The 16,844-nt window shown below is 43.4% G+C and overlaps 1 protein-coding gene across 3 annotated transcripts in view; it reads right to left on the minus strand.

The window, feature by feature from the left end:
* GNPTAB (N-acetylglucosamine-1-phosphate transferase subunits alpha and beta) overlaps positions 1 to 16,236 on the minus strand; it is a 125,454-nt gene extending 109,218 nt beyond the window's left edge. The window contains exon 1 of one of the 3 annotated variants that reach the window (XM_060194249.1): positions 15,721 to 16,231. In XM_060194249.1, the coding sequence (XP_060050232.1) occupies positions 15,721 to 15,837 (117 nt within the window). In that variant the 5' untranslated portion in view covers positions 15,838 to 16,231. Of the gene's footprint in view, positions 1 to 15,720 lie in introns of all 3 variants that reach the window. The other 2 variants (XM_060194248.1, XM_060194250.1) reach the window with 2 other exon arrangements.
* Positions 16,237 to 16,844: the final 608 nt, after the last annotated feature.

The raw sequence follows: 16,844 nt of genomic DNA on the forward strand, positions 1-16,844 counted from the left end.
AATAAAATAAATTTAAAGAAACTTGGACTCTGCTGCTTTGCTGGAAATCAGCCCACAACCTCCCCAGTTTGGGTGATGGGATTCAGAATACACTAACCCAAAATACCTTCTAAGTCTGGCACTTTGGCATACTGCTTACTGCAAGCAGAAGGATTTCCAGATGTTCTCCTGAAACAGGCCACAAGACCCTGTGAGAAAGCAGCCCTCTAAACCCCCCCCAAGACAGAGAGATTCCAGAAGGAAGCAGATTGCACAAGCTTTGTCTCCTCTACCTACATTTACATTTAGTTCACTGTCTTTCTGTTCCATCACACCCTCCTAATAAGCTTTCACTCTTATCAAAAAAAAAAAAAAAAAAAAAAAAGCTCAGCTTTAATGGCTTATTTATGTCCTCCTTAAGAGGAAGTCCAGGCTCCTGTGGCATGAAAACTCCTACAGAGCTGAGCTAAGGACAGGTAGAGATGGGGGAGAGGGGGAGGGGAGGGGGAGGGGAGAGGGGAGGGGGAGGGGGAGGGAGGCACCCCAACCTTTCAGGGCCCAGAATATGACACAGTGAATGAAGTATTTGACTCTCAAGCATGAGGTCCGGAGTTTGACCCCTTGTATTCTGGTACTGCATGTCCAATGGTTCTCTTTCTCTCCATCTTTCATTAATAAACAATTTTTTTACCTGTTTTGTTTTTAGGAATAAATAACCTCTCCCCTTCTTTCAAGGGGTCTGAAGAGGAGGAGCTTGCTGGGGTATTAGAGTAATTTCTTCCACTTTCCAAAGGCTCTCTCAAAGCTGGAGAGATTCCCAGCAGTTAGATGAATGATTTGGGAAGTACCTGGGAGCTGTGGAGAAGCAGTTCCATGATGTATCAATGTGCACCCTCCTGCACAAGGAAGGTGTGTATGGTGTTAGAACTTTGGAGAGGCAGCCCAAGTTCCTGGAGTCAAAGATGTCTGGATGAGGGGGTCAGAAACGTGACAGAAATGGCCAAGAAGCAAAGCCTAGGAAATCAAATCCTTTAAGCCTGAGAAGGAACAGTGAATAGGGAAAGAGAAACAGGAAGAGTGACTATTTGCAAATACAGAGTGCTGGGTGCTACAGAAAGAGCAGGCATTGTAACATGCACTCTACCCAGTATCCCACCACCTGCCCCCCTAGTCATGTCTGTAAGGTTTCTCCAGTTGTGAGTTATCTGACTTCCCTTGCTTTTTTAAATTTCCTTGATACTCTAAGGAGTACTGCTCAGGTATGTTGTAGTATGTGCCTGAGACTAGAAGGTTTTGGGTTCAATCCCCTGTGTCACCATAACCCAGAGCTGAGCAACACTCTGTTTAAAATGAAATAAAAAAATTATAAAAGATCTTGCATGAGGGTGCCGGGCGGTAGCGCAGCGGGTTAAGCGCATGTGGCGCAAAGCACTAGGACTCGTGTAAGGATCCCGGTTCAAACCCCCCGGCTCCCCACCTGCAGGGGAGTCGCTTCACAAGCAGTGAAGCAGGCCTGCAGGTGTCTATCTTTCTCTCCCCCACTCTGTCTTCCCCTCCTCTCTCCATTTCTCTCTGTCCTATCCAATTACAACGACATCAATAGCAACAACAACAGTGAAGCAACAAGGGCAACAAAAGGGAAAATAAATAATTTTATAAAAAAAAAAAAAAGATCTTGCATGAGGAAATTTTCTTATCTGTAAACCACCACTGAAGCCAGAATTTTAATGTGGTATGTAAATGTCATTTTTGGAGTAGAAATTATCACTAAAGTAAGATATGACTCCAGCAAAAATGTGATTTTGTAATCTATAATGAAGAGTCTTGTATTGATTTATGAAAGTCTTATAATCTTTTTACAGTATCACTTTCCATATGTGTGTGTGTGTGTGTGTTAGTATGCTGTATTTAGTGTGTTGTCTATATTAGCTAGAATGTAAAATCATTCATGGAATTAAAAACATATATATTATTTAAAAAAAAAAAAGAGCAGGCAATAACTTTGTCCCCTGCTCTCAAAACATGCTAAATTTGATTAACAAAAATCAGTGAGATGGGCATGACAGGTATCGTGTGCAAAGGTATGTGTGCAAACCAAGTGAGAGGCCTGGCACCATGGTGCTGAGGCACTGGAGAAAGTTCCAGCACTGTTGTGTCTCTTCCTCTATGTCTCTATTTCTGTATCCAAAGGAAAAGAAGGCTGAAATAGTGATAGTGATACCACACACATTCAAGGTGCTCACTTTGCAAAAAAAGTCAAGTGATGGAAATGTACCTTCATGACAATAATAACCCTGTAAATAAGTATTTCCTCAACAAAATTATACTGAAACTGGGGGGGGGGGGCTAAAGATAATATCAAAACAGTACTGGACCAGTGAAATAGCTCACTTGGATAGTGAGCTGCTTTGCTATGTAAATGAACCTCCATTCCATTGGAGGAAGCTGTGATCTGACTTTTTTTTTTTTAATCACTACTAACATAGTGGGTGAAACAATGCTAGTGTCTCAGTCTCTCTCCCTCTCTATTTGTCTATCTCTCACTCTCTAGAAGAAAAAGAAAAAAAGAAAAAGGAGCAAGTCTTATAAGTAGAGTGAGTGACTTTAAGATATGAATAATGGAAACTCACTTTGACACCTCTCAGAGAAAGGCTAACAGTTCTCAGTCTCAAAGTCAAGGCTAAGGTCAAGGACAGGAAGTGATGCAAGCCAGGGGCTAGAACATCTGCTCTAGCCCTTCTTTTGATAAATCTTGTGACTTTCTTGGGGGATCCCCACTTAGTTCATGCAGTTCAGGTGAAACTGACAACCCACCCACAACCCCACCTCTGAGGGTGATGCAGTTCTTCTTCTAGCGTTTGCCCTTGTTCCGTAGCCAGTCAACAGCATCAGGTTGAGCCTGATGTAAAGTTTCGAGACCTCCTTTGAATCCGGAGAGGTGGCAGTCGTTGACTATGTGGGTCAGTCTGTCTGTAGCCGCAGGGGCAGTGTGGCTCCCCAGCGATGGAACATAGTGGCGCACTGGCCATGGCCTGTTTGATAGCGATTGAGGAGAGCCCAATCATAACGTGCTAGGCAAAGCCGGGTTGACGCTTGCAGGGGTCTGTGATGAGGTGTTTGTTCTTTACCTCAGCTGACTGCCAGCTCTGTTTCAATAAGTTAGTGCAGTGGCACCCACTCCCTGCTGAAGCAGGCTGCCCTGGTCTAAGTGGCCCTGGTGAAATGAGATGCCCTCTTCTTAATGAGGTGACTCAGTTGTCAGGTTAGAAGCTGAGTTGCTGGCAACTGTCTTTGCTCCCATATGGGAAGAGCCCGTCTGAGAATCAAAGGAGCAGACAGAACAAAAAGGAGCAAAAAAGCAGTTCTATGACATTTGAGCACCTGCAGCCTATTCTGGCCAAAGGCAAACCCTATGTTTTCTTTTATACAAGTGAAAAAAAAAACTTTTCTTTTTTCTCAAAATCAAGTCTGAGTTGGGATTCAGTCCCTTGCAAATAAATTATCAGTTGACTGATAGCAGCAATTTTAAGATACTAGTAATTCAAAGAGAAATACCTCCTACTCCTTGAACTTCTGGGACATTTCAGCCTGTAATTTTCTGTCTTTCCTTTGATTTCTTAGGTGATTATGGCCTGCCTTACTCAGGCATCCAGTTACTCAACTCTGTTTTGTTACTTAGCTCTCACATGTATTGAGAGATCAAGATTCTCATTTCAACTAGACAAGGAGGGCCAAGAAAGACAGCATAGTAGCTATGCAAAGACTTTTATGCCTGAGGCTCCAAAGTCCCAGGTTCAATCTTCTCACCATCACCACCAGAAACCAGAGCAGGTTTGTCTGTTGCTCATTAAAATAACAGAAATAAAATAGATTTTTAAAAAGAAAGAACTGTAATTCTCTGTGCCCCTGATACCACCTTCCACAAGAGTACAATCAGGCCTAAGAATGCAACAGCAGCTGCACTCGGTCTGCATCAGAATGGAAAATTCACCCTGACGTGAAGTGAATTTTGAAAGGATTTTTGTTAAGACCACTCCAGTGCATCCATCCACCCACCTAGGACTTATCTGACACTTACTAGGCACCAAGCACTACATACACTATCTTCAGCAGGACCACTTCTCAGTCTGTCACTAAACAATACTCACAAACCTAGCTGAAGGGAGGTGAGGAAAGGAGCAGGGAGGTCAGGGGACAATTCTGCTCAGTGAGTAGCTTCAATGTGAACCTGACTGACTCATGGAAGTTAAGTGGGAATTTTTATTTCCATAACTAGTGCACACAAGGGAGAAGTAAATCTTAATAAACATGTATATCATACAAATGTGTACTCACATACAAACACCTATCAGTGTACTGTATTTTTTCTATTTAATATATATATATATTTCAGGAATTTAAATTTTTATTTGAGAAAATTGATAACATCCACGTTAGGACATGAGAAAGAGAGAGAGAGAGGAGTGGGAGCTAGTACTCACATGATGACTTGGACAGAGTTAATACATATTTATATAATCCTGAAATTAAAAAAAAAAAAGAAAGGAAGGAAGGAAGGGAGAAAGAAAGAAAAAAAGAAAGAAAGAAAGAAAGAAAGAAAGAAAGAAAGAAAGAAAGAAAGAAAGAAAGAAGGAAAGGAAACTCAACACTGTAGATCTTTTTATCCCTGTTTGGCAACAAAACTTGACCTGAACCTGAACCCACTTGATGGCCAAGATTGACCCAATGTGACTTAAAGTTATTTATAGTCTGTATTTACCTCACTAAGTGTGAATACTCCTATATTTTACTGCAGAAGATACTGCTGTTAGATTATAAGGTGATTCCGTTCGAGAAACTTCAGATAAAGGATTATGATTTTTTTTCTACTTTATGGAGGGAGTTAATGGGCTACAGTACAATGGTTGACACTTGGGTACAATTTCTCATCTCCCTTTAACAAAGGATTGTGAATTTGTTTGTAAATGGTCAACTAAAGACAACAACTAAAGACACAACTAAAGACAACAATTAAAGACACTACCCCCCCTTTTTTTTTTTGCCTCCAGGGTTATCTTTGGGGCTCAGGGCCAACACTAGGAATCCATTGCTCCTGGTAGCCATTTCTCCCATTTGTTGGATAGGACAGAGAGAAATTGAGAGAGAGGAAGACAGAGAGGAGGAGAGAAAGATAGACACCTGCTGACCTGCTTCACAGCATATAATTCAATCCCCTTCTCCCTCTGGAAGGTGGGGATCTGGGAACCCAAGTCAGGATCCTTGACCCAGGTCTTTTCACTCTGTACTATGTCTGCTTAACCTGGTCCACTATGGCCTAGTACCCTTCCTTTCTTTCAGGGTACAATTCAGTCCTGGCTTTTGGGAGGACATCCAAGTCTCAGGCAGCAAAGTCATTTTGCATAAGCAGTATGCTTGTCTCCCTGCCCCAGAGGGCTAATATTTTAAAAATCAAATGTTTCCCACACCTATGGACACCTAATTTTCTTAAAATCTTTTTTTTAACTTTTCTTTTTTTAATATTTATTTTATTTATTCCCTTTTGTTGCCCTTGTTGATTTATTGTTGTAGTTGTTATTGATGTCATTGATGGACAGGACAGACAGAAATGGAGAGAGGAGAAGACAGAGAGGGGGAGAGAAAGACTGACACCTGCAGACCTGCTTCACTGCTTGTGAAGCAACTCCCCTGTAGGTGGGGAGCTAGGGGCTCAAACCAGGATCCTTACACCGGTCAATTAACACTTTGCGCCACATGTGCTTAACCAGCTGCACTACCACCCAACTCCCCAGACACCTAATTTTTGATAAGGAGGCCCAAACCATTAAATGGAGGAAGGAGGCTCTCTTCAATCAGTGGTGCTGGAAAAACTGAGTTGAAACATGCAGAAGAATGAAACTGAACCACTTTATCTCACCAGAAACAAAAATCAACTCCAAATGGATCAAGGACCTGGATATTAGACCAGAAACTATCAAATACTTAGAGGAAAACATTGGTGGAACACTCTCCCATCTAAACCGCAAGGGCATCTTTGATGACACAAACCCAATTGCAAGGAAGACTAAATCAAAAACAAATCAGTGGGACTTCATCAAATTGAAAACCTTCTGTACAGCAAGAGAAACCATCACACAAACAAACAGACCCCTCAAAGAATGGAAGATTTTTATATGCCATACATCAGACAAGAGGCTAATAACCAAAATATACAAAGAGCTCACCAAACTCACCATCAAAAAAGCAAATGACCCCATCCAAAAGTGGGGAGAGGACATGAACAGAACATTCACTACAGAAGAGATCCAAAAGGCCAATAGACATATGAAGAATTGCTCCAGGTCACTGATTGTCAGAGGAATGCAAATAAAGACAACAATGAGATACTACCTCGCCCCTGTGAGAATGTCAAAAATCAGAAACAGCAGCAACAAATGCTGGAGAGGCTGTGGGAACAAAGGAACCCTCCTGCACTGCTGGTGGGAATGTAAATTGGTCCAACCTTGTGGAGAGCAGTCTGGAAAACCCTCACAAGGCTTGAAATGGACCTTCCTTATGACTTACTTTCTTAAGGATATATTCTAAGGAACCAGACTTACCCATCCAAAAAGATATATGTATACCTATGTTCACAGCAGCACAATTCACAATAGCCAAAACCTGGAAGCAACCCAGGTACCCAACAACAGATGAATGGCTGAGAAAGCTGTGGTATATATACACAATGGAATACTACACAGCTGTTAAGAACAATGAACCCACCTTCTCTGACCCATCTTGGATGGAGCTAGAAGGGATTATGTTAAGTGACCTAAGTCAGAAAGATAAAGATGAGTATGGGATGATCCTACTCATAAACAGAAGTTGAGAAAGAACAGAAAGGGAAACTAAAAGTAGGATTTGACTGAATCTGGAGTAGGGCACCAAAGTAAAAACTCTGGGGTAAGGGTTGATGTTCTTCTTGGGGTGACAGGGGGAGGGTAGGAGAGGGGTGCAGGGGTGGGATGGGGCACAGTCTTTTGGAGGTGGGAATGGTGTTTATGTACACTCCTATTAATTTGTAGTCATATAAATCACTATTTAATTAATATGAGAGGGGAAAAACTGATTGTATGTTTCAAACTTTTTAAAGCATAGACTGAGTCTTTTTAATACATAGGCTGAGTCTTTGATATGTTGACTCTTTTAAAAGCCTAGACCAGGGAGAACAGAAGCAACTGGTGGCACAGGTATATACAAATAATGTCAAAGGACATAAATTATGGTGATGTGTATTATACAACAAATCCTAACAAAGGGATATTTCAAAGTTAACCAGTTGCCAAATAATGTGATTATAGCAATAACTATCTATTGCCTTCTTAAACCCTAAGACAGTAGGAACCTCCCACTTCCTCTATAGATCCTATATTCCTCCCCATCCTGGAACCTCTAAGGTAGGGTTCACTTTCCTGCATGCTTCTCTCAATTCATACCAAATGATATAGCATCCACCAATCCCAACCTAATCAACACAACAAGTACCACCTCAGCATGTTTCACTTCAGACTGTGTCCAGAGACGTCAGGTGTGGAATGTCAACCCTTCACCCTCATTACTCGGGTGAGACCTTTCCTTTCATAGGATTCTCTAATTCCATTCCAGGTGATTCACTTCCTAACAAAGTCCCAAAACCTAAATATAGACCAGGTCCCATAAGATAGAGCATATTTCACATGTATCCATAAATTAGGGCAAAATATATACCTGAAAGCAAAAGTACACAATAGTCTGCAGTGAGTCAGTATAAATTTCCTAATGAAATAGTATCTAATTAGACTTAGATACCCTCCTCACCTACTTCCTATTACAGTTCTCTCACTCACTCCAAAGCTAACCTTATCAAAGCAAGGACTGAAAAAGCTGAATAAGGGCAAGAGACTGGCATACTTTAATGATGACTCTTTAGTCACTATCAGGCCACCCCATCAGATGGGGCCCTATTCGGGGAGTCCTGAGATTTCCAAACAGACATGATGGTCCTAGACCTCGAATAAATCCCTCTCTCTATTGTTACTGGTCATTCCTATTCGGAACAACACAACAGACCCCTATGTGGACCCCCCCATAGGACCCTGCCCTCAACTTGGATCAATAAAGGTAGAGAATGTTCCATCCTCCAAAGGGAGGATCACAACACACTCTATGCTACACCTGAGGAAGATGACGAAGATAGGTCGATACTGGGGCAGCTTGGAACAGTCCTACTTAAGACTACAGAATGTGAGCTCAGATCTACAGGGATGCAGAGGTCACATAGGCTCCTAAGCTGAATATGGACTCCAGACCAAATTAAACTGATAGGGTTTACAGTCAACAATATTTATACCCCTTTCCCATATTTGGGAGCTACTCTCTTCCCTCATCCAGCTTTCTGTTCCTTTTCCAGCCATGACATCATCTCCCCAGACAATAGCTTGGATCCACCTGCATATCAGATTTCAGGCTCAGGGAAAAAAAAAAAAAAACTAGTATAGCCACAGGCCCTTTGGAATATAACTAAAACATGTCTATTAGCTATCTAAAAAACAGAGCCTTCTCCCCACTCCCCCACTCATCACCTGCACTATTCCAGCCTTTAGTCATGATTATTCAACAATTTTTTTGGCTTTGTATGTTAACCCTCTTTTCAGCCACCAGGTTCCAGATGCTAGCATGATGCCCACCAGACTTCCCTGGACAGACAACCCCACCAATATGTCCTGGAGCTCTGATTCCCCAGAGCCCCACCCTACTAAGGAAAGAGAGAGGCAGGCTGGAGTATGCATCAATCTGTCAACACCCATGTCCAGCGGGGAAACAATTACAAAAGCCAGACATTTCACCTTTTGCATCCCACAATGACCTTGGGTCCATACTCCCAGAAGGTTAAAGAATAGGAAAACTATCAGGGGAGGGGATGGGATGGGATATGGAGATCTGGTGGTGGGAATTGTGTGGAGTTGTACCCCTCTTATCCTATGGTTTTGAAAAATGTTTCCTTTTTATAAATAAAAAAAATAAAAATAAAAGAATAATGGCAGGGGTAGATAGCATAATGGTTATGCAAACAGACTCTCATGCCTGAGGCTCCAAAGTCCCAGGTTCAATCCCCTGCACCAACATAAGCCAGAGCTGAGCAGTGCCCTGGTTAAAAAAAAAAAAAAAAAAAAGAATAATGAACCCACCTTCTCTGACCAATCTTGGATGATGGAGATAGAAGGAATCATGTTAAGTGAGGTAAGTCAGAAAGAGAAAGATGAGTATGGGGTGATCCCACTCATAAACAGAAATTGAGAAAGAAGAATAGATGGAAAAACAAAGTAGAATTTGACTGAGTTTGGAGTATTTAACCAAAGTAAAAAACTCTAGTTGTGGGGTGAGTAGATTTTTAGCTTCACTATAGGGGGGTGAGGGTGGGGTCATAGACCTCTGATGGTGGGAATAGTGTTAATATACACTTCTATTAACTTATAATCTTATAAATCACTATTTAATCAATATGTGAGGGGGAAAATAGACTGAAACTCTTGAACTTTTTAATGCACAGACCCCAGTTCTGAGAATATATTCCTTCAATCTAAGTGCTTAAGGTTTCAAATTGGTAACTTGGTTGAATTTTAACAGTGAGCTCAAATTTTTAATACATTTCTAATGATACTGTTTAATTGAAATATTAAATAACCTATAGTCTTACACCAGAGAGACCAGAAGCAACTGTTTGTTTCACTATATAAGATACAGCTATATGTAAATAACATTAAATGGCATAAATCATGGTAAGGTCTTATATGATACAGCAAATCCTAACTATAGGATTTTCAAAGTAAACCAAATTCCCTTTTAACTTTGTTACAATAATAACTATAACTATGTATTGCCTTCTTAAACTCTAAGACAGTTGGAACCCTCCCCAATCCCCATAAAACCCATATTTCTCCCAGTCCTGAAAACTCCAGGGTATGGCTTGTCTTCCTGCACACTTCACTCAGCCCACACCATTTGATACTGCTCCTGAGCTCAACCAAATCAACGCAGCCAGTACCATCTTGACACACAGGGACCAGTGTAAGGATCCTGGTTAGAGCCTCCAGCTCCCCACAAGCGGTTAAGCAAGCCTGCAGGTGTCTATCTTTCTCTCCCCTTCTGTCTTCCCCTCTTTCCTCTATTTCTCTCTGTCCTACCCAAAAACAACAGCAATGGCAATAGTAACAACAATAAAAAGGGCAACAAAAATGGAAAAAATGGCCTCCAGGAGCAGTGGCTTCATAGGAGCCCCAGCTCTCACTGAATGAATCTGTGCAAAAGCCTTTATTTCATCACCTGCCAAGATGGCTATAGGAACAGCAGACAGGACCAGCGAAATACTGCTTTTCCATGTGTGTAAGCAGATTAGTATCTGGCCCCCAAAGCACTGAAATTTCACACTGAAGGAAACTTATATGTGTGGTCTCTATCACTCTTTCTCTCTGCCACTTTGTCTCTATTGAAAGAAAGAAAGAAAGAAAGAAAGAAAGAAAGAAAGAAAGAAAGAAAGAAAAAAAGAAAGGAAGAAAGAAAGAAGAGAGAAAGAAAGAAAGAAAGAAAGAAAGAAAGAAAGAAAGAAAGAAAGAGGAAAAGGAAAGGAAAAGGAAAGGAAAAAAAAAGGGGGCAACCCAAACCAGGGAGACAACACAGGAGTAACACATAGGACTTGTATATCTGAGGTCCCTGATGTCTCTCTCCTTATCTCACAAAAATAAATATTGGGGCTGGGTGGCGGTGTGCCTGGTTGAACACACATGCTATGATGACCACAGACTGGGGCTCAAGCCCCTGGTCCCCACATACAGGGGGAAAGCAGGTGTCGCTCTTTGCTTTCCCTCTCTACCGCCTTTCCTCTCAATTTCTCTATCACTGTCCAACAAATTAATAAATATATTAAAATTAAGTAAACCTTAAAGCAAAAAAAAGGGGAGACCAGGTGGTGGTGCACCTGGTTGAGAGCACATGCTACAGTATGCAATAACCCAGGTCGAGCCCCTGGTCCTCACCTGCAGGAGGAAAGCTTCACGAGTGGTGAAACACAGCTGCAGGTGTTTCTCTGTCCCTCTCTCCATCTGTCACCCTCTTCCCTCTCCATTTCTGGCTGTCTCTATCTAATAAATAAAGATTTTAAAAAATGTTTTTTTTTAAAAAAAAAAAAAAGACAGTGACCATCTCCCAGGCTAAGGATGAGTTCATGTTAGGATGCATTCACAACCAGACTTGCCTCCTTTCCCAGCTGCTCTTCCAATGCTGTGCTGTGCAAGTTACCTGAAGGGAGTTTACCAATGGCACCAAGCCAGCTGTCTCTACCTCCCTTGCCACCTGATGGCATTGTCAGCCCCATATTAAGATCCATGGCCATTTTGAGACTGTGACAAATGTCACTCTTTTGGTAAATAAATAACCTGGCACAGAATACATAAGGTAGAAATTCCAGTATCTACTATCTTAAGTCACCTTCACCCTGCAAGCTAACTTAATCAGCAGCTAACTTAAAATTAACCAGATAAAGAAGAAAGCTTCCCTCTGTAATCAAACACTTTACTGGATATACTGTTCTAAGTTGCAACATGGAAGATAATAAAGAGATAACATTAGTCTGTAAGTACTAGATGAATATTCCACAGTTACAAATGTGAGCCACTTAATCACCTTTCTAAGGCTCATTTTTCCCCTTCAACCCAGTACTACAGTACTAAAAGTATACACCTGGAAATTATGCTACGTAATTCATTCACTAAGCAAATATTTAGACTGTATACTCTGGCAGTACCTGAGGTAGAACATGCATAAGACTGGGTCACAGCAGTTGAACACAAACCACCTTCCTTGTAGAATTTGCTATCTAGGGGCCTGGGTGGTGGCGCACCTGGTTGAGCACACGTGTTACAATGTGCAAAGACCTAGGTTCAAGGCCCCAGTCCCCACCTGTGGGGGAAAGCTTTGAGAGTGGTGAAGCAGTGTTTCAGGTGTCTGTCTCTCTCTCCCTGTCATGCCCTTCCCTTTCAATTTCTGGCTGTCTCTACCCAATAAATATAGTTTTAAAAAAAATTTGTAATCCAGTATGGGTACAGACATCATCCAGCAGATGGTAAACTGTGACACCTGAAAACCATTCTGTCACTGTAAAAACCCTGTCACTTCCTCCTACCTTAAAAAGAAAAGAAAACCAAGTGGCTTTGTAGATGCCGCAGTGGATAAAGCTTTGGACCCTCCATCAGGAGGTCCTGAGTTGGATCTATGACATTGCAAATGCCACTTAAAATGATAGTGATACTCTGGTTCTTTCATTAATGAATTTTTTTTTGAAAAGCACAGAAATATCATTAGTGGAAAAAAAAAGTTGAAAAACAAAATACAAAGCAGAACTTAGACTAGGCTTGGTATATTGCACTAAAGTAGAAGACTCTGGGGTAGGGAGAGAAACTTTCAGGTCCTGGAACATGATGGCAGAGGAGGACCTAGAGGGGGTTGAATTATTATGTAGAAAACTTAGAAATGTTACACATGTACAAACTGTTCTATTTTACTACTGACTGTAAACCATTAATCTCCCCCCGATAAAGAAGAGAGGGGAAAAAAAACCTTTTCAAACAACTTGAAATTTCAGTTTTTCTCCCAGTAGCTATAGTATACTTCTGTATTTAGTTTACTTTGTATTTTACTTTGATGAGAGGCAGAAAGAAAGGTACACACAGAAATAAAAGTACCAGAGCACTGTTAAACTCTGGTTTAAGGTGGTGCTGGGGATTGAACCTGATGCCTCAGAGCCTCAGGCACAAAAGTCTTTTACAGAACCATTATGCCCCAGCCCCTTCTGTATTTATGTTTGTTTGCTTGTTTTTTAAGATAAAGACAAAAAGGCAGAGAGAGGGTAAGTGAGATCGCAGCACCAGCACTTCCTTCATTGTGGTAAGGATTAAGCTCAAACGTGGGTCACACACTAGGCAAAGCTACACATAGTCCATATAGCTATTTTCTTTTTTAAGATCAATTTATTTGGGCTGAGGAAAACAGCATAATGGTTATGCAAGAAGACTTTCATGCCTGAGGCACCAAAGATCCTAAATTCAACTTCCAGCACTGTTGAACAGTGCTCTGGTAAAATAATTAGATAAATAAATCTGAATGAAGGGGGGAGGAAAAGAGTGAGAACCAGAATATCACTCTGGCACATATGATGCCAAGTATTGAATTCAGGACCTTATGCTTAAGTATTCAATGATCACTGAACCACCTCCCAGGCCATACCATATATTGTGTTTTCCTTTTTTTTTTTTTTTTTTTACTTATTTGATAGAGAAAAAGAGAAATTTATAGGGAAGGGGAAAGTAGAGAGGGAGAGACAAGGAAAGACACCTGCAGTACTGCTTCACTACCCCACCCTAACCCCACAAATGGAGACCAAGGACCTGAACCTGGGTGCTTGCACACTGTGGCATGTGAGCTTACCTGAGTGTGCCACTGTCCAGCCCCCATATATTGTATTTTCAAAAGTGATGTCTCAACATAGATGGAACTAGAGGGCATTTCACTTGGTGAAATGAGTAAGAGAAAGACAAACACCAAATGATTTCCCTCATACTGTAACATGTAGAGAAGCAAAACAAATGAGCTAGTTAAAAAAAGACACTTTTAGATGTTAAGAACCAATTTAAGGAGTCAGGTGGTTGTGCACCTGGTTAAGAGCACACATTACCATGTTCAAGGGCCCAGGTTCAAGGCCCTGTCACCACCTGCAGGGGAAACACTTTGCATGTGGTTAAGATGTCTCTTTCTTTCTATGCTCCCCCCCCTCAATTTCTGTCTCTATCTAGTAAATAAATAAAATAGATTTGTAGATACCAGAAAGAAAGGGGAAGGTAAGGAATTGGACAAAAGGCATCAACTGAGTTCCCACAAAGGGCAGAATTGGACACTGAAAGCAATGTATGCTGATGTTAATTTATAATGACATCTACCTGAAAATTATGTTATAGCAACAGAAAATCACAAGCACACAAAGTGAATAAAAGAGATGTTCTCTAAAATCACATACAAGTGCACCTACAGTTCTGACATACTCAATAGGCTCTTGCATCTCTTGTCTGATAAGATTTATATTAGAATGAATTAACTGGTGGCATACCCAGTTGAGTACACATGCTATAATGCCCAAGGAGGATTCAAACCCCACCTATGGGGGGGGGCCTGGAATTGTGAAGCAGTGCTGCAGGTGTCACTTTCTCTCTCTACCTCTTCCTTCCCTATTCCTCTGTTTCCATTCAATAAGTAAACAAATAAATACATTTTTAAATAGGGCAGAGGGAGATAACATAATGGTTATGAAAAGAGACACTCATGCCTTAGGCTCCAAAGTCCCAAGTTCACACCACACCACCACAAGCCATAGCTAAGAAGTGCTCTGGGGTAAGGGGGGAAAAAGTTGGCTATGGTAGTAACCTAGGCAGGGGTAGATAGCATAATGGTTATGCAAAGAGACTCTCTTGCCTGAGGCTCCAAAGTCTCAGGTTCAATCCCCTGCACCACCATAAACCAGAGCTGATCAGTCCTCTGGCAAGTAAATAAATAAAAATAAATTTTAAAAAAATTAGCTGTGGTCCGGGAGGTGGCTCAGTGGATAAAGCATCGGACTCTCAAGCATGAGGTCTTGAGTTCAATCCCTGGCAGCACATGTACCAGGATGATGCCTGGTTCTTTCTCTCTCCCCCTATGATTCTCATTAATAAATAAATAAAATCTTTTTTTAAAAAAAGAATTAGCTATCCTGTTTCATTCACGAAAATGTATAACATGCATACCCAGAGGGGCACACATTTTTATTTTTAATTATGGCGTTTCCACTTCCCAAACCTGTTGCTAGTACCCTTTTTTGAAGAGTTTACAGCCTGACTGACTGCACGTTAACTAAGGAGCAAATAAAATAAAAACGGGCAGGGCTCCCGTGATCCCCAGGCCAGATGATTAGCAAGCATATCAGAAGACCCAGGGGCTAGGGCCAGAGTGCTGGAGTCCAAGGCAGGCAGGTAAGGTGCCCTGGTCACAGCGAGGGGTCCCAGCCTCCGCCGCTGTCGGGGCAGGGGAAAGGGCAGTGTGTGCAGGTGTGCCAGTCAGAACCGACGGCGATGCTCCGGTGTGCCCAGAAACAAAGGTGTAAAAAAAAAAAAATCTCCTTATTGTGCGGCAAGGTGCTTTTCAATTTGGGGCCAGTCCGCTCTGCCCGCTGCGCATCCAACGTGCAAAGGACGCGCTCGCCTTTCGCCCAGAACTTGTCGAGATCCGGGAAGAAAAGGGATTCAAATACAAAGTGCCATCCAACACCGGTCAGAAAAGACTGGATGGTGACAGAGAAGGGAGAGGGCGGTAGGGAGAGCAGTAGACGGGAACCCCGAGGGATTTAGACTCGGGGTCCTGAGGAGTGCACTGGAGGCCAAGGCTGGGGCGGGGGGAGCTGTCACGTGGTTTGGGGCCGGGGGGTGGGGTGGGGGGGTATGTCACGTGGTTTGGGGGCCAGGGGGAGGCACCTGGAGCGAAGGGGACGGCGGAACGCCCCGCACTCCCGCAGCTGGAGCAGAGCAGGGCTGGGGAGTGAGTGCTCGCTCCTTGCACCGCCCCCGGGAGTGGGGGGCTCCGGGCTGCTCCCCCGAGCAGCAGGGCAGATGGGGAGCCAGGGCCAAGTGCCGCGGCGCCGCTACTCACCTCTCCGAACTGGAAGGCGGAGACGATGGTGACAACGACGCCCACGAAGCAGACGTAGAGCCCATACCTGTGGGACAGGCAGGTATAAGTCTGTCTCTGCAGGAGCTTGAGCAGCATCCCCCCGGCCGCCGCCGCCGCCGCCGCCGCCGCCCAGCCCAGCCCCGCCCGGAGGAGACGCTGCCCCAACCGGCCCCCGGCCGGGCCGCTGCGCTCAGCTCACGGCCTCCCAGCAACGCGCATTGCCGCCCCGGGGGGAGCGATGCCCTCTAGGCGCCGCGCAGCGGCCGCGGCTTCCGGGAGCCCGGAGCCCACGCCCTCCGCGGAGGCGGACCCGCGGGCAGCCAGGCGGCCGCCCGGGTGTAGCCCGGCGAGAGGCGGCCGAGCGGGACCGCCAGCGCCACCTGGAGGGCGGAGGGGCGGAGGGCAGGCGCGCGCCCTCCCCCGTCCGCGCGTGCGCGGCTGCTAGTGTCTGGACTGGGACCTGGCGGCCCGGAGACCCGTCCTGTCGCTGCAGGGAGGTTGTGCCCCAGGTTGTGCGGTCACGTCCTGGACGTGTTTGTTCATGTGCAGGCCTGATTCTGCATTTACAGTAACTGGGAGGTCATGCGTTTGCGTGAGTCGGTGGGACTCTTTCCCTCTCTCGCTCTCTAATCATGTGATTCGGAAAGAGGAAATTAAAGACAAAAGAAGAAAACGAACTTCGTTCACTCATTCATTCATTCGATTTTAGTACCCTCTGCCTGGTTTTAGGGCTTGGTGTCGGGTACTGGGTAATGAACTAGATCTGACCACTGTCCCCAGAGAGACTCGTAGAGATAAGCGCATCAACCACTCAGTACTAAGCAGTTAAGATAGGGATAGTGCAAGTCACCACTGCTGGAGGGCGTGGAGATATCTTAGCGGTTTTGCAAAGACTCTTGCTTGAGGCTCGCAGCTCCCAAATTCAATCCCCATTACCACCATAAACCAGTTGAGCAGTTCGTTAGTTCAAATTAAAAGAAAAAAAGAAAGAAAGAAAGAAAGAAAGAAAGAAAGAAAGAAAGAAAGAAAGAAAGAAAGAAAGAAAGAGAGGGAGAATACAGGTCCATGAAAGATGATGAATGACATAGTGGGGGTTGTATTGT

Source organism: Erinaceus europaeus, chromosome 7 (genome assembly GCF_950295315.1).
Source record: "Erinaceus europaeus chromosome 7, mEriEur2.1, whole genome shotgun sequence".
NCBI classification, from domain to species: domain Eukaryota; kingdom Metazoa; phylum Chordata; class Mammalia; order Eulipotyphla; family Erinaceidae; genus Erinaceus; species Erinaceus europaeus.